Here is a 26,825-nt window from a genome sequence, read left to right on the forward strand (position 1 = left end):
ATTTTCTCTTTGCGATGACTCAACTAACCCTCGGAAAATGTTAATGTCATCGATTTATATAAATTTTATGCATTTTAAAAGTTGTATGGTTGGTACCAATAAACTGAAGATTCATATAAGAAAACATACTATATAATAATGTTCATTCAAAACGAAAACGTAGGTGACAGAACCCGCCTAGAAGACTGGAGAATTAAAGGTTACGATCTATTAACTCCACCTGATCTTTTACAACATGAATTCCCTATTTCTGAAAAAGGTAAGCAAATCATCGTAAATGCAAGAGACAGAGTTCACGATATTTTAAATGGTAAGGACGATCGTCTTGTCATTGTTATTGGTCCTTGTTCCATTCATGATCCAAAAGCTGCTTATGAATACGCTGACAGACTGGCGAAAATGTCTGAAAAATTAAATGATGATCTATTGATTATTATGAGAGCCTACTTAGAAAAGCCAAGAACCACTGTGGGATGGAAAGGTTTAATCAATGATCCTGATATTGATAACACGTTCAAAATAAATAAAGGTTTAACAATTTCAAGAGAAATGTTCACTAAATTAGTTGAAAAATTACCAATAGCGGGGGAAATGCTTGATACTATTTCTCCACAATTCTTAAGTGATTGTTTGTCATTAGGTGCCATTGGTGCAAGAACTACCGAATCTCAGTTACATAGAGAATTAGCCTCAGGTTTATCATTCCCTATCGGTTTTAAAAATGGTACGGATGGTGGACTACAAGTCGCCATTGACGCTATGCGGGCAGCTGCACACGAACATTACTTTTTATCTGTTACCAAACCTGGTGTTACAGCTATTGTTGGTACTGAAGGTAACGAAGATGGTTTCATCATCTTAAGAGGTGGTAAAGCTGGTACCAATTACGATAAAGAAAACGTTAAAAAGGCCAAGGAACAACTATTGCAAGCTAAATTGATCGACGCAGAAGATAAGGAAAAGAGAAGAATTATGATTGATTGCTCTCATGGTAACAGTAACAAAGATTACAGAAATCAACCAAAGGTCGCTCAAGCAATTTACGAGCAATTAGTTGAAGGTGAAAATGCTCTGTGTGGTGTTATGATTGAATCCAATTTGGTCGAAGGTAGACAAGACATCCCTCCACAAGGTGGTAGAGAAGGTTTAGTCTACGGTTGTTCCATTACAGACGCATGTATTGGCTGGGAATCTACAGAACAAGTCCTTGAACTATTGGCTGAAGGTGTTAGAATGAGAAGAAAAGCTTTAAAAAAATAAATAGGAACCTTCTCCCATAAGCAGACTTTTATTTAATTTATTTATTTACTTTACCTTCTGTATACATGTACTTTTTTCCAATATCACAATTTCCATTCAATCTTAGAGTCTTGGAATGCACATTTTCTTTTGAAAATACTTTCACAATATAATTTGATACCCGATTTGTCCTTTGTCTGCTCATTAATGTTTGCAAAATAGTCAATTACATTTGCTTGTTCCGTGATATTATTGTTGTATATATAATCTTTTATTTTCGTTTCAGTAGGTAGCTGGTATCTTAAATGGTAAGGATAATCTACTAGCGTCGTATTAATTGAATTCTTTAACAGTCCCGTATCCATTGAAGGCTTTGGAGATACGATGCTTGTTATTTGCGAGATACTTAGGTCTTTGGTTTGTTTCCATGGATAAAGGGTCTTCTGTTTATCAACTAGCTTATGTTTGGTTGCGGAAGAAAATTCACAATATTGATCAGCATTGAAACACATATTTACAGCGGTACATAGATCCCTTCTCAATGCAGACACAATATTATCTCTGGAATTTTCTTGAATAAGCCTGATAGCAACATCCATTGAGGTTTTTGATTTCGTTAATAACTTTTCTTTGATATCTTTTGCAAATATTCTTGCATTTTCAGATCCCTCAAAGGAATCCAACTTTTTGATAATATCACTATGGGTTTGAATTTCATGAATCTTGAAACAAGTTTCAATTACTAAAAGTTGATCATCCGTAAATTTGAAGTTATATTCAGATGGTATTGGTGTTGTGAATTCCTTAATGGTTTCATTTATGATATCAAGAGTATATTCTTCTTTATTGACAATACTATTTTGATGGATTTCACTCAATCTTTTTTCTAGTTCAGCTAAGTTTTCATGAGGAACATAATGTGACGCTAGACCTAATATATACGTGTCAATACCATTCAGTAGATCTCCCGTTAAACATAAATAGAGTGACATTTGTGACATTGAGTTCGCTAGACCTATGGTTCTGGGAAGAGCAAAAGAGACTCCCACATCTGGGAAAAAGCCAATATCCATTTCAGGCATAGCCCATTTGGTATTTTCTGTTGAAATCCTGAAAGGTGTATGAATTGAGAGACCGACACCACCTCCCATTGTGATGCCATCCATTATTGATACGATTGGTTTGTTGAATGTTGCTAATAAGGCATTTAAAGAATATTCACTTTTAAAAAAATTCACTGAATCAGCTATTTTCTCTGGATTCTCGATATTATTCAATGCCACAGCAGCAACATCACCGCCTGCACAGAATGACCTGGGCGAATTTGAAGATTTCAATATGATCAAATCAGTCAACCCACTCTTAGAGTATTCACTTAGTGTATTGAACATCAGAGAACACATTTCAGTGTTCAATGCGTTCAATTTTTTGGGTCTATTTAGTGTGATGATTCTTGCAGTATCTTTGACAGTGAATAATACAGAGGGCTCGGCACTTGAAGACATTATACGGCGCTGTAATTGCAATAAGGAGTTCTTTTTTAAGTTGATATTGAGTGGTGTTCTTAGCATAACAAATATAAAAGGAAGAATATTCAATTGAAAGTAATATGTACAGGGATTATGAGGTGGTGTTCTGGTTTATATACAGGCCCAAAATATCGAATTCTTGGTAACTTTTCCTTTTTTATTAGCGAAAATATTATTCGGCCCGAGAAAACGACCACCGCCGCCATTTTGGCTTCGAAAAGCTGTATATATCAATTGGTTAATCTATACACTTGAACTATTATATGTGATTACTAAAGCTCCACGCATACTCACTTCTTATCTGATTTGAATACAGAGAAAAGTGAACGTTTTTTACCCGTCTCATTGCTGCTTAGTGCTGCTTCTCTACGAATTCGATCTAAATCGAGAGATTGACGGGCTTTGTTAAATGACCTTCGCATTTCCTTCGGATCTGTTTCGGAAACGGAGATACTACTTTCACTCGAACTTTCCTTGTGGCCTTCTTCAATACTCCTTCCTTGAAAGTTAGATGTGTATTTACTTGTGTTTTTTTGATGCATTCTCAAATCAAGCGACTTTCTTTTTATTTCATTCAAATCAATATCAATGCTCTCTGTAGTTGGTGCCTCATTTAGTGGTCTTGGTCCTCCAATACTACGACTTCTTCTTACATGAGAATTCTTTTTTTCACTGGATTTTCTTTTCCCTGCTTCTCTTGGTGGGCTTAAATCGATCAATGAACGTTCTTCCTTGAGATGTGTATGGTTTTTTAAGCTTGATTTATCATGGATTGTCCTTTTCATCATTGGGTGAGGAGGGACAGGAGGTGGTATATCTTCATCTTCCGGAAATAGTTTATCAGAAGAAGAAGAAGAAGAAGAGGTGGCGTTGGCAGATGAAGCTGAAGTGCTTTGCTCAAGTTTCTTCGCTAACATATCACTGTTCTGAGATCTTCCCACTGTATCAGGAGGCAGAGGATTTGGCTTTGTGTATTCCTTTTGTGGTTGTGGCCTTTTTGTAATCGGCGGAGGTGCAGAGCTTTCTTTTATATTTTGCTGTGGATCGAGAGAAGTTCTGTTCATGAAGTTTTGCTCGGAAGAATGGGGTGGATTTCTAAATGACGGTAAAGTATATGGATTATTAGGTTTCAAATTTACCGTTCTATTTGGTTTATTCCCTCGTTGAGATTGCTCCATACTAGGAATAAATGGAACATTCTGATTAACCTGAGGAGGAAGAATTGGTTGAAATTGTTGTTGGGGTTGTGTTTGCGATACAATTTGTGTTTCAATGAAGTAGGCATTATTTTTCACACCTTCATTCTGATTAACCTGTGCAGTGTAGCCCATCTTTGGAAATGGATTGTTTGATTTGTGTTGCTTTAGTCCTTGCTGATATACTTCTTGATTGGGAGGTATTTGTAAATTTTGTCTTTCTTGGGGCATAGCAGTGTAAAGAGCAGAATTTGGTTGAGCTTCGGATAGGGACATTGCGTTTAGATTTTCTTGTACTTGAGGAAATGATGCATTAGGGATATTTTGACTATCTTGTAGTTGTTGTTCTTGTTCTCTCTTCTTCAATTCACTATCAAAAAAATGATCGACTTCGCCCACAGTTGGGTAGTAATGATCCTCATTTTTTGATTCAGTTTCATTCTTTATTGATGATGGTTGGAATTGGGTTTGAGTATCTTCTATTTGCAATAAATCTTCACCTCCTGGAACATTGCTCAAAAGGTTGTCATTTGGGGACTGATTCTCTGTGAAAATGATATTCCTTTCATCAATTTTCCTGGCATCTTCTGGAATTGTAATAGGAGATTGTGAAGGTATCCTAACCTCTGAGGGGATTGTTGCAGATATATCGAATAAAGTTGCAAATAATTCGTTTAGAAGGTTAGTATCTTCGAAACTCAATTTACCGTTATTTTCAATTTTTTTTCTTTGCAACAGAAATATCTTATATTGAATATTTTGTAACTTATTTTGGAAATGAGTGTAATTTTCGAAATCATAGGGTCCCATTTCGTATTTATCTTTGATTGGTGGTTCTATGCCGATCGTTATACAGACTTGATGCATGACTTGATAAATATTTGGTCTTAGATTAGGATTCTCTGCAAGCATGATGATTATCAAATTAATTAATCTTGAGCTATAATTATTTGGTGGGATTTCATATTTAGAATGTAAAATTGCAAATTGACCAGTCATTTCGAAAGGCGTAGTGTAGAAAAGTAATTTGTATAAAAACACACCCAGGGCCCAAATATCTGATTTTTCATCAATTGGTAAATTCCTATAAAGGTCAATCATTTCAGGAGATCTATATTGCGGTGTTGTATGGACATAAATGTTTTGTGTAAGAACTGCAATTTCTTGATGGCTAGTTACAATGGGGAAACATGCTGAGGTGGATCCAAAATCACATAATTTGAAATTATTTGACGAATCCACTAGGACATTTTCAATTTTAATATCTCTATGGATCAAAGGTTTTTGAAGATAATGCATTTGTGAAATCCCGAGAGTAACGTCATACATTATCTTTAAAATTTCTTTCTCAGATAATTTTGTAGTTAATCTTTGATTCATATAATCTAGTAGAGAATTATTTGGACACAATTCCATTAATAATAACACTTCAAACCCTGGGTTGCCGTCATGGCGACGCGATGCATTTGAATCGTAATATTGAACGATGTTTGGAGTACCTTTCAATTTCCTCATTACGTTGACTTCATTTCTCAATTCATTCAAACCATTTTCGTCTGGAACCATTACTCTTTTCAAACAAGCTAAATTTCCAGGTTCTAATTTGAATTGTTGAAATTCATCGATATTTGAATCTTCTGTACTATCAGGTTCATTACTAAATTCGTTCAAATATTCGATGAAATTAACAGAATAAATCTGAGCAAATCCACCTTCAGCGAGATATTTGATGATTTCAACTTTATGTCTACCGACTGCCACTACAGCACCAGGATTAAATTTTTCCCCTGACGAAGGGTTTATCAGTGATGAGGTTCCATTAGCAGCTGACATCTTAATCTTACCACGTATGGTTCTTTGGAAGAGAAGATTGACGTCGTTACCCGATGGATTGATAGTAGATACCTGCGTGAGAAGGTTCAGTAGTACTTGATAGAATGTTCTTACTACTATCTGAAATGCGATTTTACATAGCTTTTTCTTCAAATTTTGATTTGGATTGAGATTCGCTTTTCGGGTAACGCGACAGTAAATATTGAGAGTGACAACAGACGATAGTGCGGGTTGTCTATATAGCAGTAACTGGGTCGCTAGTATATGACAGAGTTATTTATATTGAGACCGTATGCTGAATATGTTTATGATGAATTGCATTTGTTATATCCATTTTCTTATTTTCAATTTTCCAGATTTGCTATGTTAAGGTGTCAGTATCGCTTGTCTTGGCGGGAAACAGACTGTGGCGATTCTCTCAGAGCAATTACTAGTAGTTCTTTCGCTTGAGACATCTGCCAATAAACAAACAGCTAGAGGACTATAAAATTGGCACTAGTACATATATGTATCAGGTGACACTCGAGCTCTCACAGCAAGATGTCGAAAAGCATTGGTAAGTAATATTGGCGGCAGAATATAAAGAATTCATTCAAATTGTATGGAAACTTACTGTGGCGGCAATCTGCTAACTGGACGGGTAACCGTAAAGTTGCTTTTTATGTTGAGAAATCTCGTTACCCGACCGTAGAACTACCGGGTAACGAATTTTGAAAAATTTTCTTTTTTTCAAACAAGCTTTTTCTTTTTTTTTTCGTATTTCAGTCATCGAGAAAGCCATTAGTGATATAAGTGGAACTTTTCAATACAACTTCTTGGCAAGTTAGGAACAACTTCATACCAGATTCAACCATACTCAACAGAATATGTCTGAAGAACAAGCTGCCAAGACCGTCACTGAAGGTTTCGCTAACTTACATCTAGATGATGTTACTGGTGAAATGGTTTCCAAATCCGAATTGAAGAAACGTATTAAGCAAAGACAAGTCGAAGCTAAGAAGGCCGCCAAGAAGGCTAACGCTCAACCAGTCCCTGAATCCAAGAAGAAGAAGGCTGATCATCTTGCTGATTTGGATCCTTCCCAATATTTCGAAGCTAGATCTCGTCAAATTTTAGAATTAAGAAAGACTAAGCAACCAAATCCATATCCACACAAATTCCAAGTTTCTATCTCTAATCCAGAATTCCTAGAAAAATACGCTTATTTAAAGAGAGGTGAAACTTTGCCAGAAGAAAAAGTTTCCATTGCTGGTAGAATCCATGCTAAGAGAGAATCTGGTTCTAAATTGAAATTTTACGTCTTACACGGTGATGGTGTAGAAGTTCAATTGATGTCTCAATTGCAAGATTACCACAAGGAAGACGATTACGAAACTGACCACGATTTGTTAAAGAGAGGTGACATCGTCGGTGTTGAAGGTTACGTCGGAAGAACTCAACCAAAGAAGGGTGGTGAAGGTGAAATCTCTGTCTTCGTTGAACGTATCGAATTATTAACTCCATGTTTACACATGCTACCAGCTGATCACTTCGGTTTCAAGGATCAAGAAACTAGATACAGAAAGCGTTACTTAGACTTAATTATGAACAAGGATTCCAGAGGTAGATTCATCACTCGTTCTAAAATCATCAAGTTCATTAGAAAGTTTTTGGACGAAAGAAGCTTCATTGAAGTTGAAACCCCAATGATGAACGTCATCGCTGGTGGTGCCACCGCTAAGCCATTCGTTACTCATCATAATGACTTAAACATGGATATGTTCATGAGAATTGCTCCAGAATTATTCTTAAAGGAATTAGTCGTTGGTGGTTTAGACCGTGTTTACGAAATCGGTAGACAATTCAGAAATGAAGGTATTGATATGACGCATAACCCAGAATTCACCACTTGTGAATTCTACCAAGCTTACGCCGATGTTTACGATTTAATGGATATGACTGAATTAATGTTCTCCGAAATGGTCAAGGAAATTACTGGTTCATATATTATTAAGTACCATCCAGATCCACAAAACCCAGAAAAGGAATTAGAATTAAACTTTACCAGACCATGGAAGAGGATCAATATGATCGAAGAGTTAGAAAAGACTTTCAATGTCACTTTCCCAGCTGGTGATCAGTTACACACCGCTGAAACTGGCGAATTCTTAAAGAAGGTTTTGGCTGACAACAAGTTAGAATGTCCACCTCCATTAACTAATGCTAGAATGTTAGACAAATTAGTTGGTGAATTAGAAGATATGTGTATAAATCCAACTTTCATATTTGGTCATCCACAAATGATGTCCCCATTAGCTAAATACTCTAGAGACCAACCAGGTTTGTGTGAACGTTTCGAAGTTTTCGTCGCTACTAAGGAAATTTGTAACGCTTACACTGAATTAAACGATCCATTCGACCAAAGACAACGTTTCGAAGAACAAGCTAGACAAAAGGCGCAAGGTGATGACGAAGCTCAATTAGTCGATGAAACTTTCTGTAACGCTTTAGAATACGGTTTACCACCAACTGGTGGTTGGGGTTGTGGTATCGATAGATTGGCCATGTTTTTAACTGACTCCAACACTATCAGAGAAGTCTTATTATTCCCAACTTTGAAGCCAGATGTCTTGAGAGATGAAGTCAAGAAGGAAGAAAAGGCCTAAATTTGTTAATTAATTCACTTATTGTAATTTATTGCTCTCTGTGTATATTTGATTTTGATAAATATCCTTTTATAAAATTAAATCACATTTATTCTGTTCTGGCAAAGATCAAGTAGTTTATCGGTATAAGCATTGTTGAACCAATACGTACTTACAAAAAAGTATATAATTTTTTTTTCCAATACCTAGGAAAATATTTTACTGAATTTATAATTAAGGAACAAATGGCATACTTACGAATATGGACAGAAAAAGTAAAACACTGTCTACGCTAGACTTTTATTGATAATATTATTAGGCTTTTTCCCTAACGAGAAAATCACTTTGTAACGTCGTGGATGTACTGTAAGCTTCGAAAGGATCCTTGATACCCCTCTTTTCTAGATCACCTTCAGGGTTTATAGCTCTCAGTCCATTTCTGAAATAATGTCTCTTGGCATATTTATATAACTCACAACAAATCCAAAAGGCTGTTGTAAAGGCGAAGGCAAAACCCCAACCAGCGCCACTGGGTGTATGTAAGAAGACGGCGGTATTAATCACTGGGATATAAACAATTGGGAATGTAGATACAAATCCAAAGACAATGGACCAGAATAAAAACTGGTTGCTCCAAACATCTCTAAAAAAATCTTTGACACGCTCATCACTTTCTGGTTGCATTCTGAAGAAAGACCTTCTCAAATCGACAACTTCCCAGGCAAGAATCAACGCACACCAAGTCATCGTGGCAAAAGCAGCGGAACGACCTTTAAACACCTCATTACAGGATTCAGTGAATTTGTCATTACAGTTATGACCTAAATATCCATCAAAGACACCGTAAACTACTGAGGTGAAAGAAGCCATACAACAAACAGCCATGATTACCCCATATACCATCATGTCAATTATTACCTCCCAGGTAAAAATACCGGCTTTTGAATCATTTGGAGGTCTGTCCATCAAATCAGGAGCAGCCTTTTCTAGCCCTAAACCCATTGCTGGAAAGCAAGAAGTAACCACAATAATCCAAAGAACTTCAACAGGAGATAGTGGGAATACTGATTTACCATCTTTGCCTTTAAAAGCCAAACCGCACAATAGATAAATTGCCTGTGCAACATTTTCGGCGAGCAATTGTAAAACAAACTTCTGAATATTATCACTCATTCTTCTACCTTCTTCCACAGCATTAAAGATTGATGCAAAGTTGTCATCGCTTAAAACAATGTCCGAAGCATCCTTAGCTACATCTGATCCGTTAACGCCCATTGCAATCCCAACATTGGCCAATTTCAAAGATGGAGAGTCATTGACACCATCACCAGTCATTGCACAGAAAGCGTTCCTACGGTGCAAAGCTTCTATCATTCTGACTTTTGTTTGTGGGGAGCAACGTGCAATAACTAGTGGCAACACTGGCAACTGATCGATTTCTTCATCAGTCAAATGATCAAATTGCGAGCCAGTCATAACCATAATATTCTTAACTTCTTCGGAATAATGATACAAATTCCTTGGTAAAATCCCGATTTCCAAAGCAATTGCTCTTGCTGTACCCGGAAAATCACCTGTAAGCATACGAACGTTGATACCGGCATTATGAAATTTTTTAACGGCACCAGCAGTCTCGGGTCTAGGTGGATCGTAGATACCAATCAACCCTTGAAATATCAAATCTGTTTCGACGAATTTACGATCTTTCGAAATTTTTAGTTTAATATCCTCATTTATATCTTGAGATGGGATTGATTTTGTTGCAAAGGCCAAGACCCTCAATCCCTCGGAGGATAAAGCCTCTACGTTTTTCATAATGAAGTTTAAGTTAGCTTCAGATAATTCTTCGACCTTGGCATTATCTGTATACCAATATTTGCAGCATTTTGACATACTTTCGAAGGCACCTTTAGAAAAGACATCAAAGCTTTTATTTTCGTTATTTTTATAAACTGCAGACATTCTTTTTATTGTAGAATCAAAAGGAAACTCGGAATAATGAGTAAAAGGGTATTGTGAATCGAATAAATCATTGATTGGAGTTGTAAATTCAGAAGATTCAGAGGATTCAGTGTTATTTTCCTTATTCTTTTCGCCTGTCAGCTGCGGTTTTGTTGAGTCTAATCTTGTAGCAAAAACTTGGATAGCAATTTCAGTAGGATCACCATGAGCGGTCCATTCATTGGTATGTGAATCTCGAAAAACAGTGGCAATATTAGCTAAAGTTGCTGTATTGAGCCACTTCTTAAATAGTTCGACTGATGGTAGTTGCTTTTGATTAAACATCTTTCTGAAATTTTTTGATATGCCAACGTCTTCATCATCATTGTGAGTAAATTCCCAGGGAGAAAGTTTGGATACAAAATTGATGTCACCAACTTCCGGGTTTATGGGATCATTGGAATCCACAACATGAAGTGTACCAAATGTAGGTACCCAAATTTGTTTTGCGATCATTTTACCTTGAGTTAAAGTACCAGTTTTATCTGAACAAATATCATTAACGGAGCCAAGAGCTTCTAGAGAATCTAATTTCCTGACAATAACATGTCTCGAAGCCATGACCCCCGTACCTACAGACATTGTAATAGTAAGCACAACTACCAAACTTGATGGGATCATTGAAAGAGCCACACATATAGCATAGACTGCAACACCTTGATCTACTTTGAATTCTTGAGATGCCAAGACAACGATGGCGAAGATAACAGCTATACCAAATAGAATAACTGCTAATAAGGATAATTTTCTGTGTAGAGGTGTACCTATAGTGATGCCCAGGAATGCACCAATAGATTGTTTCAATGTGATGTATAAGTTTTTGTAAAATGAAAAGTTTGAATTTTTAGAGATAAGCCCAACATTAGATTGTAAAGATTTAGCAATTTTACCAATTTCAGTCTCAAGGCCTGTTCTGATAACAATACCTCTTGCTCTGCCTTTAATCACTGTAGATGAAGAATAGGCTAAATTTAGTCGATCGCCCACGGGGATGTCTTCCCTCTTTGGGAAAATACTAGCAGCATCCTTTGTAACAGGAAATGATTCACCAGTCAATAAAGCTTCATCAGTTTCGAAATTACTTGTCTTTATCAAACGTAAATCAGCAGGAATGGTATCACCGACTTTTACTAAAATAATATCACCTGGAACCACATCTTTAGAGTTTATTATTTCACTGTTACCGTTATTTCTGATCACGTGTGCGTTTTGTGAACTTAGCTGTTTCAGTGAGTTCATTGTCTTTGTAGCTTTATATTCTTGGAAGAGGCCTATAACGACATTTATACAGAGTACAAACGTGATAACACCACCTGTGATCCAATCTTTGATGGCGAATGCTATTATCATAGAAATGAAGAGAACCATGATCATTGCGTTACAAATTTGATGGATAATCATAGTTTTATAGTCAATCTTGGTGTCGTCACCTAGAGAGTTTTCTCCATGTTCCAATAGCCTTTCATAGATTATTGTGTTACCTAAACCAGTTTTATCATTAGTATCCAAGAGATCAAGAGTCTCTTGTATCGTAAAAGTATGGAAATCTATACCTTCATAACTGACCATAGTATATTATTTTGTTGATTAATGGTCTTTGTTCAATAAGCGAAAAGAGGGTTTGAAATTACGCAAGAATGAGCTAAACCAATTGAAGTTCCGTCCATATATATATATATATATGTATATGTAAACACCTTGCTCGTACTTGATTTGTTTTTTCTTGGAAGTGGACCCTCTTTTCTGCATGTTTTTGTCATAGATGAGTCCCTTCTCTCAAGACAATATAACGCATATATACGCTGTATAATCTTAGGAGTGTACATAATACTAATAAATGAAAAGTATCGTATGGAATGAATGCAGAAAAAGCCATGCAGCAAAAGGCGTGGGATGGCGACCTGTGATGAGCAACAGAAAAAGCCTATAGAAAAAAAGCCTCAAAGCGGTAAAAATATGTATGACGTTTCTTTTTGGTATCGGAAATAGTCTGCAGCGGATGAGCCGGAATCACAGCACGATTTTGCCGGAAAGTGTCATTTTTCTCCTTTAGGAGGGGGGTACCCTGGGCTGTGTGCCACACGCTCAAGAGAGTAATTTATGGCGATAAGAAGTTTACTTGCGAGAAAACTAGATGCCTATTCGATAAGAGTAATGTTATTAGACAATATGATTGATTCAAAAGAAAACGTCTTTCTAAGTTCGTTCTTATCTATTTTCTGTTTCCTTATCAAAAGAATACGTGTGATCTTCATCAACTGAGACCTATGTTGTTATGGAGCAAACCACCACGGGATTTGCATTTTTATTGAGCCCCATTATACGTACAAAAATAGAGTAAGATGTAAGGTGAATTCTTTTCACCCTTTTAGATAACAAGTCTCAGGCCTTGTTATCTAAAAGAAATCAAAATGACTGACACAGGTACTGCCCCTCGTTGAATGGCGGCACATCAAGATAAGCGATCTTTTTAGTTATTTAATGGAGGTGCGTGCTCATGAAGTTAGCGGAAATATTAGTAACCCTAGTAGTTTGCGATCGTAGAAGAGAGACAGGTACCAATACCTTTTCATTAACTTGACTCAGTAAGTTATATCTTTCTTAACTTTTTGCTCCCTCGGCCAGGGACAATTTTTAGACTGCAGTAGTTTTTTCCTCTTGAATACAAGGCGAAGTGCGCAACAAATATATGTATGCATCAACGAAACTTACATAGCTACAGGACCATCTCACTAACTTACATTGACAAATGTTGCACAGGTCTATATTCACAAGACTCCAGTCAACAGCAGCAAAACCAATACCTGTGAACTTACAAGCAATATATCATGACCCTTTGAAATTACCTATACTTCATGGTCATTTGAAAGCTGACTTACAATTCAGGTCATACGAAATAGAGAACCTTAAACTCTATACTGATTTCATACAAAGAGTGGCCTTCTATTTGGGCATACCAATGACCGGTCCAAAGCCTTTGCCCACAAGAAGAGAAAGGTGGACGGTTATTAGATCTCCTTTTGTTCACGCAAAATCTAAAGAAAATTTTGAAAGATCTACACACAAGAGACTGTTAAGAGTCTGGGACACAAATGACGATTTATTGGAATTCTTCATAGCTTATATTACTAAACATTCAGTTGCTGGGGTTGGTTTAAAATGTAATGTTTATAAAAGGGAAAAAGTCCAATTAGATTGGGATCATGAAAAAATTCCCAAAATTGAGGATAATCAGAACGATTTAGTCAATTCTAAAATAATAGAGTTGTTGAACGATCCGAAATTCAAATAAATAATTATAAACATATAAAGCCATGTAAATAAACGTATATTATTTATTCATTCCTTTTTTAATACAGATGTTATAAATTTTTAACGCTGGTCTTTTTTCCAATGGATAAAAGATATTGCGATTGTCGAGTATGAATGAACTCCATCCCTTCTATATACTAACCCTACGTAAGGGCATGTCTTCGATACATTCCTTGAATGGAATTGTCTGTACTTTCGTTGTGATTCCCTTTTGAGTCTTGCAGCCGGTATAACCCTCTGAGTAGTCCTCACAGCATGTGATTTATCCCCTATGTTGGTAGCACTTATTGAATTATGTGCTGTATTGAAAGCTTTTGTGTATTTTCTAATCTTTGTAAGCTCTTCATGTTGCTTTGATTTGGGTAGAAATAGATATTTTAGGAAGATAAAAGTTAAAATTGATAGTAAGTGAATATTATTATTGATAAGGATGTATAACACTTTAAATATGGATATCCTTTCAGAGTCTTCACTGAGTTTAATACTAGCCTCTGAAAAATCAAGTAAAGTTCGTCTTATATGCCTTGAAGTTAATCTCAATAGTATTATAGGAACTCTTATCACAAAAAACCAGGAACATTTCAATAGAATATAAAAAGAGCAAATCAAGATTTGGTTATATGTAATTGTTATCATCTTATCATGAAGACGATCTCTTTATGAGTTTTATAGCAGTGTAATTCAAATCTCATCAAGATTTACTATTCTCGTCAAATTCGGATGCTTTTCCTCTTTTAATGCTAGAAAGAAGAGTGAGTAGATTGCCAATTTCTAGGTGATCTTGCGGTTTTTGTGTCACTTTTAGAAAGAGCAGAGACATTCGCTGGCGATGTTGTTCTCGACATAGATAACTCGATATCTCTTTTTCTGACAGTCAACATCAGATAATATAGAAAGTAGATAGATGTCACAAGACTACATTTACGAAGAGAAGAAATTGCATGATTATCATCAGGGTTAAAAAGCTATGTCAAATTAATTTTTCCACCTGTTGGTTCGGTTGAAGAAATTCAAAGTTGTTGTTGTTAATGGTTATCATCATAGAAAATCATGCAAAATTCCTTTATAAAGCAAAACAATAAAAATGTTGTTACTTCATCTGAAGTACTCAATATATTTATAAAATCTGGAAGATTATATCTTCTTTGCTCACTAACAAATGATAAGACCATATAGACGATAAGTCTTGCTTTTTTCAAGTTTTCCATCTGTTAAATGAGGTCTTTTTATATAATTTTTTTTTGGTCCTGAGCGCACCAAAGTTCAAACAAGAAAAAAAAATTTAGATCAGCACCCACACCCTCTCTATCTTCTTCTTAGGGTTCATAGTGAGCGATGGGTAAACATTGATTACAGATTTAGTTACTGGAATATGTTTGAATGAAATATAGATATATAGCCTTGTATAACAGTAAGCGGGAAGTATATCTATATGGTTGTATGTATATTACTGCATACTATGCTAAGGAAAGGATTTGTGGGATTTACGTTGTGACAATCTACTAGGTGAATGTCTTCTGTGGACGGAAAATTTCACCTTCAGTACATTCATCCTTGTAATTTGGCATAATACTTTTGAAATGTGTTCTGTAGTGTTGTAAACAATTATCCTGTCTACTAAATCGTTGCTGACAACCTTCAAAAGGACATTCATGATTTTTCTCACCAGTGTGTATTCTATTGTGTCTTGCAAGATGGCCTGACGTAGTGAAGCCCTTCGAGCAAGTCTTACAGATATACTTTCTTCTCTGCTCCAAACTTTCACGGAGCATTTTCTTCTTAATTGAATCGCGTTGTGGAGTACGTCTATATTGTCTTTTATTTGACACTTTTGGAAAATCATCTAAAGCTGAGCTCGTTGAGGAGGAACTATTTGAATAGCTTCTATCAAAGGTAATAGAACTGAGATCGCTGTTCATACTTTCAACGGAGAAATTTCTCGAAGACAGCGGAGAAAGCCTATGTTTTCTCTCTATGTTTGGTTTTTCAAATGTTTCAATATTGATATTTTTATTTTCTAACGAGCTATTTACTAAATAGCGATACGTTATTGTATTTAGTTTCACTTTAGCAGCTTCTTCAATTTCACTTAATGATGCCTTGACAGCGGGCAGTAAAGTTTCAAATTTAGCTTCATTATCGTAAGATAATGAAGCACGATCTGATTTAGGGTAAAAATATGACACATCAGAGGAATCCAGTAGGGTGTTTGAAATACCCATACTGTAAACGTGAGCAACTGCAGAAAACATTACTATTTTGTTCTGTGGGAATTGTGTATGTTACCTAAAAGTGATTGAATGAAGATTATTGTTAAAAATTGAACACTTTCTTAAGCCTTATTTTTGAGAAAGAGAAAGAAAAACATGGTTGAAGCCAATTCAATGAAAAAGCTTGTTACATATGCATATATATAAATATCCAAGAGGAAAACAGCAAAATGACAAACCTTTGATTTTATCCGTTTGAGAGAAGGCTTATTGGAAGTATCCCATTGGAAACGAGAGAGGGAAGATAAAATTCAAGCGGATGCAGTAAGATGTCGTGCAAATTTTTGCCAAGAAAAGTTTTTTCGCTACAGGGTTTTTTCAACATTTCCCGCACCGTTTTCTGAAGGAACATAAATGACGATAACACTGTACTCAAAATGTGGGTCGTTTTGATTTTTGCAGTTTTTTTCTTTTACGAGAATTGATTGTAACGTATGCATGCTGGTCACAGTCCAGAGAAAAAGAACCTAAGAGATAACATGCTACTACTGGCATAACGTCATGATATTTGTTGAAGATGAACAGAGCTTTTTTGCGCTGTTCAAGAATTTAAAGAGGGCCAAGCCAATAAAAAAAGTCTGATTTATTGGCTTATTTCATTCCAAGCCTTTTTCTTCAGGGTCTTTCTGAAAGAAATTTTCTTGGCTTGAACTTATGTTTACTTCATTTTTCTCCAGTGCTCTTCCGCCTCTCTCTGCCAAGAAAAGCGTGGAGCGGAATGATTCCGAAAAGGGTTATTACCCGATGAGTTGACGTATGAGTGGCCTACAGCCTGAAGTTAAAACGCCGGTTGAGCCAATGAGAGCACAATGTTTTGTACTCAGTGCATTAGCACATACGTTACAGGAGAAGTGTGTTTAATGGTTGTCGTTACTTCCTTGGTGGGCTACGCCACCCATCCTTCCCACGCCCAATAAAGCACTGTAAACAACGATTTTCTACCATATCCCTTGGCACATCAAAAATTACCATAATAGAACATGTCTCGAGCAGTATCAAACAAAACGTGCTAGCGTATCTAAAGCTTGTTAAAGGAAGTCATTTCAACGGGATTGTCCTGGTAGAAATTGTCGCCTTATTTTTTGCGGCCTCTTGTTAATTGGGAGAGACCGCGTCATTCAGATTTCTTAGAGCGGAGCGGCAGTTCCTGAAGATTGTTGTACGGCACCCTGCAGTACGGTGATTTCTCTAGATGCGGAAAGTTACCGAGAAAAGTTGGAGGGAAAAAGAAGTCTTGGCTTAGCCAAGACATATAGGACAGAAAAGGTGGGCCCCTCTGGAAGAAATGCCCATACTTTTCTGAGGGCATTTTTCCTAGAATGACCGATACAATAATACTACCGCGAAAGGAGAGAGCATAGATCGCTTTTTTATTTTTTATTTTTTTCCCACTGTGGCTTGGCATTTTGACCTTCATTATCATTTTGAAAGATATAGAAACCACCTTAGTCGTATAGGCGTGGTTGGACTTTTTTAAGAAGTACTAGTGGCACACCAGTTTGTCGTTTTTATTACCTGAAGAAGAAATTAGCCTGCTTTCCCTTCCTATGCAAGCAGGGGACTGTAGGTTTAACATAAATCAATCAAACTGTGTATCATTCGAGATAAAGGAATCCGCTATCAAGGTGACGTTTTCTTATTTCTTTCCGGAGTACCCATAAAAGAAACAAGCTTTTCAGGATCTACTACTAATTTAATCTTCATCGAACAACTAATCCGCATTATTTTTGGCGTAACTACACTCAAGTTGTTTAACTATAACGAAAGAATGGCATATGTCTACTAAGGTAACGATTTATCCTTCGAGTGTCCTATTGTTATGGCTTGGTGAACTTGCCATCTTGCTTCCTTCAACGATTTTTATATGTACTTACAGGGAAAATAAAGGAAATTGCTCATAACCTGATGAATATTCGGCTTGACTTGAAACTATAACTTCAAAACACGGTATACCATATGAGTCTTATATTTAGACTTGGCTACTTTGTTTTGAAAAGTTCACATCTTCTGGGCTTATCCTCTACTTTCCTCACTTATGGTCAGGCTACCTTTCGGGAACTAAATATAAACACGAGTTTTTTTCGAATTAGGTCAGATAAATCATTAAACGACATTTATATAATCATCTTCCCTCTATTAGGTGATTATCCGAATGATCATAAGTGTATTATTTATTCTTAGTCACTAGATAGTTTCATTATATTCTTGCTCTGTTTTTCGTAGTATCATATTCAACAAAGACCTAAAGACGACCGCACTACTGCGGTAAACTAGAGTGTCCTCTAGTACCGACTTTTAGATCTTCCTGTTAAATATAAATTTTAGAGATTATAGAGTGGGAGATGCGCTCAATTATTCCACTGTCAACACAACAGCAAAAACGCAGTGTGCTTTGACTATGATATATCAATATTTGATAATATCACCACGTAACCGATCGATCGTTATACATTATCTGTTTTCAAGAGAAAAATGTATCAAGAGCTTGTTTCTATAACGAGGATTATTGACAGCTTTTGTTACACGTGATATCCTGGATTGCTAGTGCAATTGTCTAATAGTATCAATATCTAGACCAGACATTCCAGCTTTCCGTCATGGAGATAAAGAGAGTCTTCATATTTTGAGCCGCAACAAAGTCTGACGAATCGTACTTCTGAATAATAGCAGAGTGCATCCAATATGGTCAAACTCAACCTGTTTAACGCTCCAATGAGCTCAGAGATCACCCGCAAACGCTAATACTTGGTATATGTATATACTCTATATACTTGAAGCAATTTCGAACTAACATTGGATATATGATGCGTCTTCTTCTCGGGGTAGTAATTTGGAGCATATTCTTGATTGAGAAACATCCACTTTTACTTGGTCGTATAAAAGTTACGATGGTCAACCAGACAACAGCAATTGCATTGCTTTCTCTCGCATGTCCCCCTAATCCTGGATTTATCGCTTTACTTATAATAGAATATTCTTAATTCATTATCTTATATAAATACAAAGACATATCAACACCTAAAGTGTATGCTACAAGGAAGTTCCAATATTATTTCGATCGATATGTTCAGGAAGTTACGTATTATGTTTTTTGTCGTGGAAATACTTTACCAAATTGGCAAACTCAAGTGTATCCATTAACATGCCACGGATGGAGAGAGGAAAAAGACTGCTTTCTACTAATTCTCTCGACGATAAGCTATGCCGCCCCATACATTCTTATAGTCGTAGTAAGACTCGAAAAAATATGCTTCATCGTCCGTGGAAACAAGAGACCATCAGAGGGTCGTAGGAGACAACAAGATACTGCAGGGACTCAACAAGGGGCTTATTTATAGTAATCGTGCTCTAATAGCTTCTCTTTTGGTGGGAGAGGTCATTTTTAGACTCAATAACTGGACTAACCTTTATCAAATTTGGTAACCAAGCTTTTCTTAAAAAACACGTCTAGAGCAGGCTCCATGTCTGATCAGTCCAAACTTCTACCTCAGTTGACGCCGCGGTCTATTTTTATACACCCAATAGGAAACGGAACTTCGGTTGGCGATTGATAATTGTGTATGTTGATATCCATAGAAGTAGAGGCCTTACTTTCAAGAGGACGATGAAAACGACTCCGATACGACACATTCCACATGTCAGGTTCGCAAGTGAGGAATTTGTATTGTAAGCATTGGAGATGCTCGTACTCCTCGTTCATTTCAAGAGAGAATAACACGTTACGTAACATTTTCGACGTACCGCATTAATTAGGTAAATCAACCTGCATCATTTTTTTTTTTTTTTTTTAACGTAGACAAGAACGAGCTCACAGAATTTTGAAAGCAAAGCGAAATTGATGTGACTTTTACGAACAATTTTCGAAGGAACTTTGCCTTGTTACTCTCAGTTCTAGAAAAGATAAAGTATCTCTCGGTTCCCGAAAATATATATAAGAAAGGATTTAATCTACTTTTATTAGGTTTCTCTGTAAGAGTTGTATTTCTGGCTTCATTTTCTCATTTTAAAGTGTCTCTGACAAGTCAAAGTAACCTATTCTCAAGTCCCCACAACATGCCGGCACCAAAAGACCCTAAAAATCTTACCATTAGAAAACAGATGGAAGAATTAATCCGTCGTAAGCAAATTGAAATCACGCAAGGTCTAGAATCCTTGGATACTGTAAAGTTCCACCCAGATTCATGGACCCGTGGTAATGATGGTGGTGGTGGTACCTCCATGGTGATTCAAGATGGTAGCACTTTCGAAAAAGGTGGTGTCAACATTTCTGTTGTTTATGGTGAATTAACACCAGGTGCTGTTATTGCCATGAAAGCTGACCACAAGAACTTAAAACTACCAGAAGATCCTGTTACAGGTTTACCAAAGTCCGAAGGTGTTAGATTTTTCGCTTGTGGTTTAAGTATGGTTATTCACCCAAAAAATCCCCATGCACCAACTACTCATGCTAATTATAGATATTTCGAAACATGGAATGAAGATGGTACACCACAAACTTGGTGGTTTGGTGGTGGTGCTGATTTAACCCCATCTTATCTTTACGAAGAAGATGCTGAACATTTCCACACTTTACACAAACAAGCTCTTGACAAGCACGACACTGAGTTGTATCCACGCTGGAAAAAGTGGGCCGATGAGTACTATTATATTACCCACCGTGGTGAAACTCGTGGTATTGGTGGTACTTTCTTCGACGATTTTGATGACAGAGATCCACAAGAGATTTTAAAGATTGTTGAGGATTCGTTCGATGCTTTCTTACCATCCTATTTACCAATCATTGAGAGAAGAAAAGATATGCCATTCACTGAGGAAGAAAAGCAATGGCAATTAATTAGACGTGGTAGATACGTTGAATTCAATATTATGTACGATAGAGGTACTCAATTCGGTTTAAGAACTCCAGGTTCAAGAGTTGAATCTATCATGATGACTTTACCTGCTCATGCCTCATGGGTATACAATCATCATCCAGCTCCGGGTTCAAGGGAAGAAAAATTGATGCAAGCAACTACGAAGCCAAGAGAATGGGCTAAATAGATTTCTCTTTCAGTAACGAAAAAATTATGGCTTATTTATTTTATATATATATATATTTATTTATTTATTTATGATATTTATCATGTAAGGATATTTATTTTTTTTTAGACTAGATAATAGTTCTCTTAATGAATGACGAGATGCAGTGGAGAGAAACGAAAAATACGGAAAACCTTCTGAATATAATCAGTTTTCTTTCCATCTATGACCACAATTAACACACTTATAGAAAGTTGTCATAGGCTCATCCGCAGATCTAATTTGTAATTGAAAGAAATAGGCACTTTCACCAGCACATTTATCATAATTTGGACATTGAACTTTAGTTTGGTCGACATTATCCCAACCACCACCGAGCACGTCATCTACTTCTTTTCTTGGTAATTTCTTTCTATCGTAGATTTCGATGCCTTCAATAGGGAATTCGTATGGACAAGAATGACATTTTAAAGTGTAGATACCTGAATCTGCCAACGAGACAAGTAACATATTATTACAAACTGGACAAAAGGACAACATGGTGTTATATTATCATGCAACGAATGTGAGAGAGTAGTGTGGGTCGATATTTCTTTATGTTCCGGTTTCTTTTGTATTGAGCCTTTCAGACTGATGAGATGAAATTTTTATGAAATCTGATTTAGTACTGAGACGAAAAGTATTGCGAGTTCGAAGGCAGAAAAAAAAAACCCGCCGGTCTATAAATCGGAAATTGTATATACGAAAGTGGTATAATTTGTTATTATTATAATTGATATTAATATTCTTATACAATATGATGCAACTAGTATACAAAAGAAGGAATAAGCGTAAAGTTATTATTTTGAGTTGTGTTAAATTTAAATTAACACCAGAAATAGTACATTCTCTTCCACATAGGAGAGTTCTTCAGCATTTCCTTCTTTTCTTCATCCTCTTGTTTGACTAATTCAGGATCGTAGATTCTTCTATGATAATCTAGATCGACGGATTCTAAATCTGAAAATAGAGTGAAATCTCTCTTCCAAATCATGTAACCGAAATAGAAAGCGAAAAAGATTGGGAAAGCCAAATAACTTTCGAAGAAAGTATCAGCAGACATTTCAGTGTACATTGGTGGAGCTAGAGCGACCCAGAATTGAGCTACGAAAACTAGGAGATTGAAAAAGACACCGAAATATGAACCGTATACGCCAAATGGAGATTTATATCCAACTTCATCCAAGGATTTATTTTGTAATTTCATTGCTTGCCTGAAACGAATATGAGAGATCATGATACCTGACCAAGTGAATAATTCGGCTAAACCAGCAATGGCAGCTAACCAGTTGAAGACTTGTTCTTCCTTTGAGGAACATGCAACGAAACCAATGACACCGAAGACGGAACAGACAATTAATGCAAATAAAGGTCTACCTTCTCTATCAACGTAATCCATGAATTTTGGGGCAAAACCTTGTTGAGCTAAAGCACACATTAATCTTGGAGCTGCATATAAGGCAGAGTTACCGACAGAAATCAAAGAGATTAAAATAACTGCATTAACAATGTGAGGGACAACCTTGACACCATGGATAGAAGCTGCTAGGACGTAAGGAGAAGCGTGAGTGACAGAACCACCTGAACCCATTAATTCATTACTATTGCTTGGAACGTTGAAACCGACAAGGATCATTGTTAATAAGTAGATAACAACAATACGATAAATAGATTGTTTTGCAGCAGTTGGAGTGGATCTTCTAGGATTTTCTTGTTCATTAACTGATAGGGCGAATAATTCCATACCACCGTAAGAAAAATATGCTGTTACTAAGACGTAACAGACACCTTTAAATCTGCCAGCATTGGTGTCAGATGTAAAAGCACCAGGATCATGCCAGTATTTAGCACCGATATAACCACTGTTACCTGCACCACCAACGTTGACTACGATGGAAAAGATGATAAAACCTCCTACGAATAGAATCTTACAGAGATTGAAAATGAATTCAGTTTCACCGTAAGCTTTGACACCGAAGAAATGGATGAATAGAAGGAAGACGTAGAAGATAACGACGTAAACGTCTGCATTGATTGAATCATTCCAATATTGCACAGTCATCGCAGCAGTAATCAATTCTAGAGGTAAGACTGTCAACCATTGGATGAAGAATAGCCAAACTGTAGCAAAACCAAAAGGTTTTGAGATAAAAGTGGAGATATAAGCGTTGAAATTACCTGGTAAAGTAGGATAAACCACAGCCATTTCACCTGCAGCTTGAATCATGAAATAGGTGACAAAAGAAACCATTCCGTATGCAATGACTAATGGAGCAGGACCTGCTTTATGTAAACCTTGAGCGTTAGCGACAAGAAGACCGGTACCAATACCTGTACCTAAAGACATCATGACGACGTGTCTTGATTTCATAGTTTTCTTTAGTTGAGTGTCGGTGACAATTGTATCAGTATCTTCTTCTAAATCTGAATCTTGTTTTAAAGGTGGTTGTTCAGCTCTTTTGAAAGAGTTTACGAATCTGTGTATCATTGTAGAATCTTGTCTTGAAGCAGGCTCGTAGGAACTCTTTGAATGTTGTGGGGTGGTCTTTGGAGATGAGCTTACCTCGGTCAAGACAAACTCATCGTTGCTTGATTTTCCTTGCATAGTTAAGTAGGTAGAGGGAAATGGGAATTTCTTCACTTGCAGTAGGTGAGTTGATTGATATAGTCCTCTGGTTGACTAAGGAAGGATTGTGAGGCTTCTATTGGATCAAGAGAAGGGAAAACAGATAATGGAATTCAAGCTCTCTTTTAAATGAATATATAAAATTTTTTTTCTCTGCGCTTCTAAAGATGAAGGTGGGACAACCATGGAGAGTAAATGCTAGTAGCAGTCCTTGACTCATCGAGAAAAGAAACCACTGAAAATTTTTCGTCCTCTTTTTCCGATTCTCTTTCAACCTGCCGGGGTGAGAAAAAAGACATTCCTGGTTGTCGTTCCTTTTGGGGCGGCGGGCGGATCCCCAGAAAAGTAAAACAAAGCAAAAAAGAAAGCAGGCAAAAAAAAAAAATGAGAAAATGAGAAAATGAGAAAAAGGACACCCGGTCTTTCCCACGAACCATTGAAATTGCCAAAGGCCCCCCACCGAACTGCAAAAACAAAAAGAAGACGTTCGAATTTGTCAATCACACCTTTCTATCATCATCACCCAAACACCACCTGTTTTTCCATTTTCTTGCTCCTTCTGCTTGAGTGATCACAGGATTCTCTCTTGATAAGGATTCTCAGGGTTTCAAGAGCTTATTCTGCATGGAATTCATGGCAACAGAGGATATTCATATCATTATTTTAAGAATTAAATGGATCTTTTACTATATATATATGGGAAATTGAAAGATAAGAGTCATAGATAACCGTATCAGCACCACGACGATATCATGTTTTTTTCCGGTCTCTGTTGGCGTGGATAGCCACAGATTCTCGATGATTGTAACTTGCACTATACTGTCAGTTCTCCGTGGAATTCGATTCCGCCTCCGGCTTCGATTGCACAATTGCTACTTTGAAACAAGCCAGGCCCCACAATAGATGCACCGCACCGACAGACGCCGTGACATGGTATTTCGTAAGTTGGGTCTTATTCTTGTAAGCCCTCATTTCTCTCTTCTCTTTGTTTGTCTCACCAATCTTAGCTAGGAAAAAAAAAGAAAAGAGCAGCACATCAACTTTTTTTTGCCTTCTCTCCCAATGAGGATCGGTCTCGCTAGGTAACAGACCATATACAGTTACGTTATGAATTATATATATATATTTATTTTCAATTTTAATTACAACTCAGTTGTAATCATTTATGTATACAAGAAAAAGGGAAGCGTTTACTGCTACGAAATGCATCAACATAAGAGAAATGCAAAGTTCGTACTGGGGACTATAGTAGTATTAGTCTTCATATTCACCATATATAGATCTGGGAGATCTAGTACTGCTCCTATTACGGTTATGGACATGAAGTTGGAACAAGAGGCCTTTTCTACGGATGACGAAACGTCTGAAAACCCTTCTTTGACTTCCCCCGTTTCAAGTCAAGATGCTTTAGAAGAAGAGGAGCTTCGAGTTAAACAGGAAATTATCAATGAAAGAAAAAAATCAAAATATGATAAGTTTGGATATGATACTGTTCAAGGATCCATGGTGGCTTCATTCGCTAATTTTGGTTATAGACCAAATGCTGTCCTCATACAATTCATTTCTAATGCTGATTTAAATGACGTTATCGCAAGTTTAAAATCCGTCGAAAATAAATTTAATAAATGGTACAATTATCCATGGTTATTTGTAAGTGTAACAGGTGAAGAATTTGATGATTTAGAATTTATGGAAGAGGTTAAATCGATCACTAATGATAACATCAGTTTTGAAATTGTTAATGATGATTGGTTTTGGAGTTACCCAGATTGGATCGATATGAATAAAATTTCTGATTCTAGAGTTAAATTAAGCGAGTTCCCCAATGGTGATTCCAATTGGTTTAGACATTATTCTCGTTATTTTACAGGGTTTTTCTATCAGGAACCTTACATGAGAGGTTATGATTGGTATTGGAAAATTGAGCCAGGTATGGAATTATTATGTGATTTAGACATTGATTTATTCAGATGGATGCAAGATAATGAAGTTGCATTCAGTTTTATTGCATCTTTCAAAGAAAGTAAAGAGCTGGTAGAAAATCTTGGACAAACTGTAAAAAAATTCGTTGAAAAATTTCCAGATTATGTTGATAGTAATAATTTCATTAAATTTTTATGTAATGACAATGATTGTAATAACTTCAATCTTTGTCAATTTGATGAAAACTTTCAAATTGCTAATTTAAATTTTTTCAGATCAAAAACTTTTGAGGAATTTTTCAGATTTTTAGATGTTAATGGTGGTATCTATTATAATAGATGGTCAACCGGTGCTATTCAAACTGTAGCTGCATCATTATTTTTACCAAAGAAACAAATAAAGTTTTTTGATTATATGGGTTACGCTGAAAAAGATTCTAAATTCTATAACTGTCCAACTGATAATGATCTTTGGAAAAATTATAATTGTGATTGTGATCCAGGACTAGATTTTACATTCCATAAGGATTCATGCACTGCCAAATATTATGATATCATGGACATTAAAAAACCTGATAACTGGGATAAGCATTAGAAATTTTACTACCCTATTATACATATTATTCAACGTGAAAAAAACAGTCGTATAGTAATAATGATAATAATAATAATGATAATAAAATGTCTATTTAAATTGTATATTTCCATATCTGCATGAAATAAAAATAGCATAATTAATATTGGTAAATACAAACAATCTAACTATCGTGAATTTTATCGGTAGCATTCATCTCTAAATATGAAATTGCTGAAGAATTCGAATAATTTTCTAACGATAAAATTTCGTTCTCATCATGTGAATTAACGCATTCTTCACCAAATTTACAGATTCCTAATTTGTAGTATTTACAAGGTCGTCTGAATGCTTGATGATTATCAATTGAATGTGAAAATGGACATGATGTACCGGCTTGACAATTGCCTTGTTTATAAAATTTACAAGGAACATGAGAATAATGTTTTTTAATATTTGAAAGACTTTCTTTTGTTACTAGTAAATGTTTCAATATTATTTCCTTCTTTTCTGGCGAAAACCTTGGATTATTTATAGTTTTTAGGACTTGTTCTTCATAATTAAACCCACAATTACTATCCATCATTCTTCTCTTTTTATTGAAAAGAACAACGGTTCTTCACTTATAGCATGTTCTATGG

The 26,825-nt window shown here is 36.1% G+C and overlaps 13 protein-coding genes across 13 annotated transcripts; 5 read left to right on the top strand and 8 right to left on the bottom strand.

Annotated features, from left to right (window-relative positions):
* Window positions 1-138: 138 nt before the first annotated feature.
* ARO3 (3-deoxy-7-phosphoheptulonate synthase ARO3) lies at window positions 139-1,260 on the top strand (the record flags this gene model as incomplete). Its single annotated transcript, XM_003954627.1, has 1 exon — window positions 139-1,260. The coding sequence occupies one exon, from the start codon at window positions 139-141 to the stop codon at window positions 1,258-1,260; it is 1,122 nt and encodes a 373-aa protein (XP_003954676.1).
* Window positions 1,261-1,343: 83 nt separating this feature from the next.
* Window positions 1,344-2,810, bottom strand: EHD3 (mitochondrial 37S ribosomal protein mS47; the record flags this gene model as incomplete). The annotated part of the gene is made up of 1 exon (XM_003954628.1): window positions 1,344-2,810. One exon carries the CDS (start codon window positions 2,808-2,810, stop codon window positions 1,344-1,346), a length of 1,467 nt encoding a protein of 488 aa, XP_003954677.1.
* Window positions 2,811-3,058: 248 nt separating this feature from the next.
* On the bottom strand, window positions 3,059-5,797 carry KAFR0A01040 (uncharacterized protein; the record flags this gene model as incomplete). Its single annotated transcript, XM_003954629.1, has 1 exon — window positions 3,059-5,797. One exon carries the CDS (start codon window positions 5,795-5,797, stop codon window positions 3,059-3,061), a length of 2,739 nt encoding a protein of 912 aa, XP_003954678.1.
* Window positions 5,798-6,663: 866 nt separating this feature from the next.
* Window positions 6,664-8,442, top strand: KRS1 (lysine--tRNA ligase KRS1; the record flags this gene model as incomplete). The annotated part of the gene is made up of 1 exon (XM_003954630.1): window positions 6,664-8,442. One exon carries the CDS (start codon window positions 6,664-6,666, stop codon window positions 8,440-8,442), a length of 1,779 nt encoding a protein of 592 aa, XP_003954679.1.
* A 294-nt stretch (window positions 8,443-8,736) lies between these two features.
* On the bottom strand, window positions 8,737-11,991 carry ENA5 (putative Na(+)-exporting P-type ATPase ENA5; the record flags this gene model as incomplete). The annotated part of the gene is made up of 1 exon (XM_003954631.1): window positions 8,737-11,991. One exon carries the CDS (start codon window positions 11,989-11,991, stop codon window positions 8,737-8,739), a length of 3,255 nt encoding a protein of 1,084 aa, XP_003954680.1.
* Window positions 11,992-13,171: 1,180 nt separating this feature from the next.
* On the top strand, window positions 13,172-13,714 carry RSM10 (mitochondrial 37S ribosomal protein uS10m; the record flags this gene model as incomplete). The annotated part of the gene is made up of 1 exon (XM_003954632.1): window positions 13,172-13,714. One exon carries the CDS (start codon window positions 13,172-13,174, stop codon window positions 13,712-13,714), a length of 543 nt encoding a protein of 180 aa, XP_003954681.1.
* Window positions 13,715-13,794: 80 nt separating this feature from the next.
* On the bottom strand, window positions 13,795-14,370 carry KAFR0A01080 (uncharacterized protein; the record flags this gene model as incomplete). Its single annotated transcript, XM_003954633.1, has 1 exon — window positions 13,795-14,370. One exon carries the CDS (start codon window positions 14,368-14,370, stop codon window positions 13,795-13,797), a length of 576 nt encoding a protein of 191 aa, XP_003954682.1.
* An 866-nt stretch (window positions 14,371-15,236) lies between these two features.
* NRG1 (transcriptional regulator NRG1) lies at window positions 15,237-15,986 on the bottom strand (the record flags this gene model as incomplete). Its single annotated transcript, XM_003954634.1, has 1 exon — window positions 15,237-15,986. The coding sequence occupies one exon, from the start codon at window positions 15,984-15,986 to the stop codon at window positions 15,237-15,239; it is 750 nt and encodes a 249-aa protein (XP_003954683.1).
* A 4,071-nt stretch (window positions 15,987-20,057) lies between these two features.
* HEM13 (coproporphyrinogen oxidase) lies at window positions 20,058-21,044 on the top strand (the record flags this gene model as incomplete). Its single annotated transcript, XM_003954635.1, has 1 exon — window positions 20,058-21,044. The coding sequence occupies one exon, from the start codon at window positions 20,058-20,060 to the stop codon at window positions 21,042-21,044; it is 987 nt and encodes a 328-aa protein (XP_003954684.1).
* Window positions 21,045-21,230: 186 nt separating this feature from the next.
* Window positions 21,231-21,563, bottom strand: RPC11 (DNA-directed RNA polymerase III core subunit RPC11; the record flags this gene model as incomplete). Its single annotated transcript, XM_003954636.1, has 1 exon — window positions 21,231-21,563. The coding sequence occupies one exon, from the start codon at window positions 21,561-21,563 to the stop codon at window positions 21,231-21,233; it is 333 nt and encodes a 110-aa protein (XP_003954685.1).
* A 325-nt stretch (window positions 21,564-21,888) lies between these two features.
* BAP3 (amino acid transporter BAP3) lies at window positions 21,889-23,667 on the bottom strand (the record flags this gene model as incomplete). The annotated part of the gene is made up of 1 exon (XM_003954637.1): window positions 21,889-23,667. One exon carries the CDS (start codon window positions 23,665-23,667, stop codon window positions 21,889-21,891), a length of 1,779 nt encoding a protein of 592 aa, XP_003954686.1.
* Window positions 23,668-24,891: 1,224 nt separating this feature from the next.
* On the top strand, window positions 24,892-26,205 carry KTR6 (putative mannosyltransferase; the record flags this gene model as incomplete). The annotated part of the gene is made up of 1 exon (XM_003954638.1): window positions 24,892-26,205. One exon carries the CDS (start codon window positions 24,892-24,894, stop codon window positions 26,203-26,205), a length of 1,314 nt encoding a protein of 437 aa, XP_003954687.1.
* Window positions 26,206-26,368: 163 nt separating this feature from the next.
* LEE1 (Lee1p) lies at window positions 26,369-26,770 on the bottom strand (the record flags this gene model as incomplete). The annotated part of the gene is made up of 1 exon (XM_003954639.1): window positions 26,369-26,770. The coding sequence occupies one exon, from the start codon at window positions 26,768-26,770 to the stop codon at window positions 26,369-26,371; it is 402 nt and encodes a 133-aa protein (XP_003954688.1).
* Window positions 26,771-26,825: the final 55 nt, after the last annotated feature.

The sequence above is a fragment of the Kazachstania africana genome, chromosome 1 (assembly GCF_000304475.1).
Source record: "Kazachstania africana CBS 2517 chromosome 1, complete genome".
Lineage (NCBI taxonomy): Eukaryota > Fungi > Ascomycota > Saccharomycetes > Saccharomycetales > Saccharomycetaceae > Kazachstania > Kazachstania africana.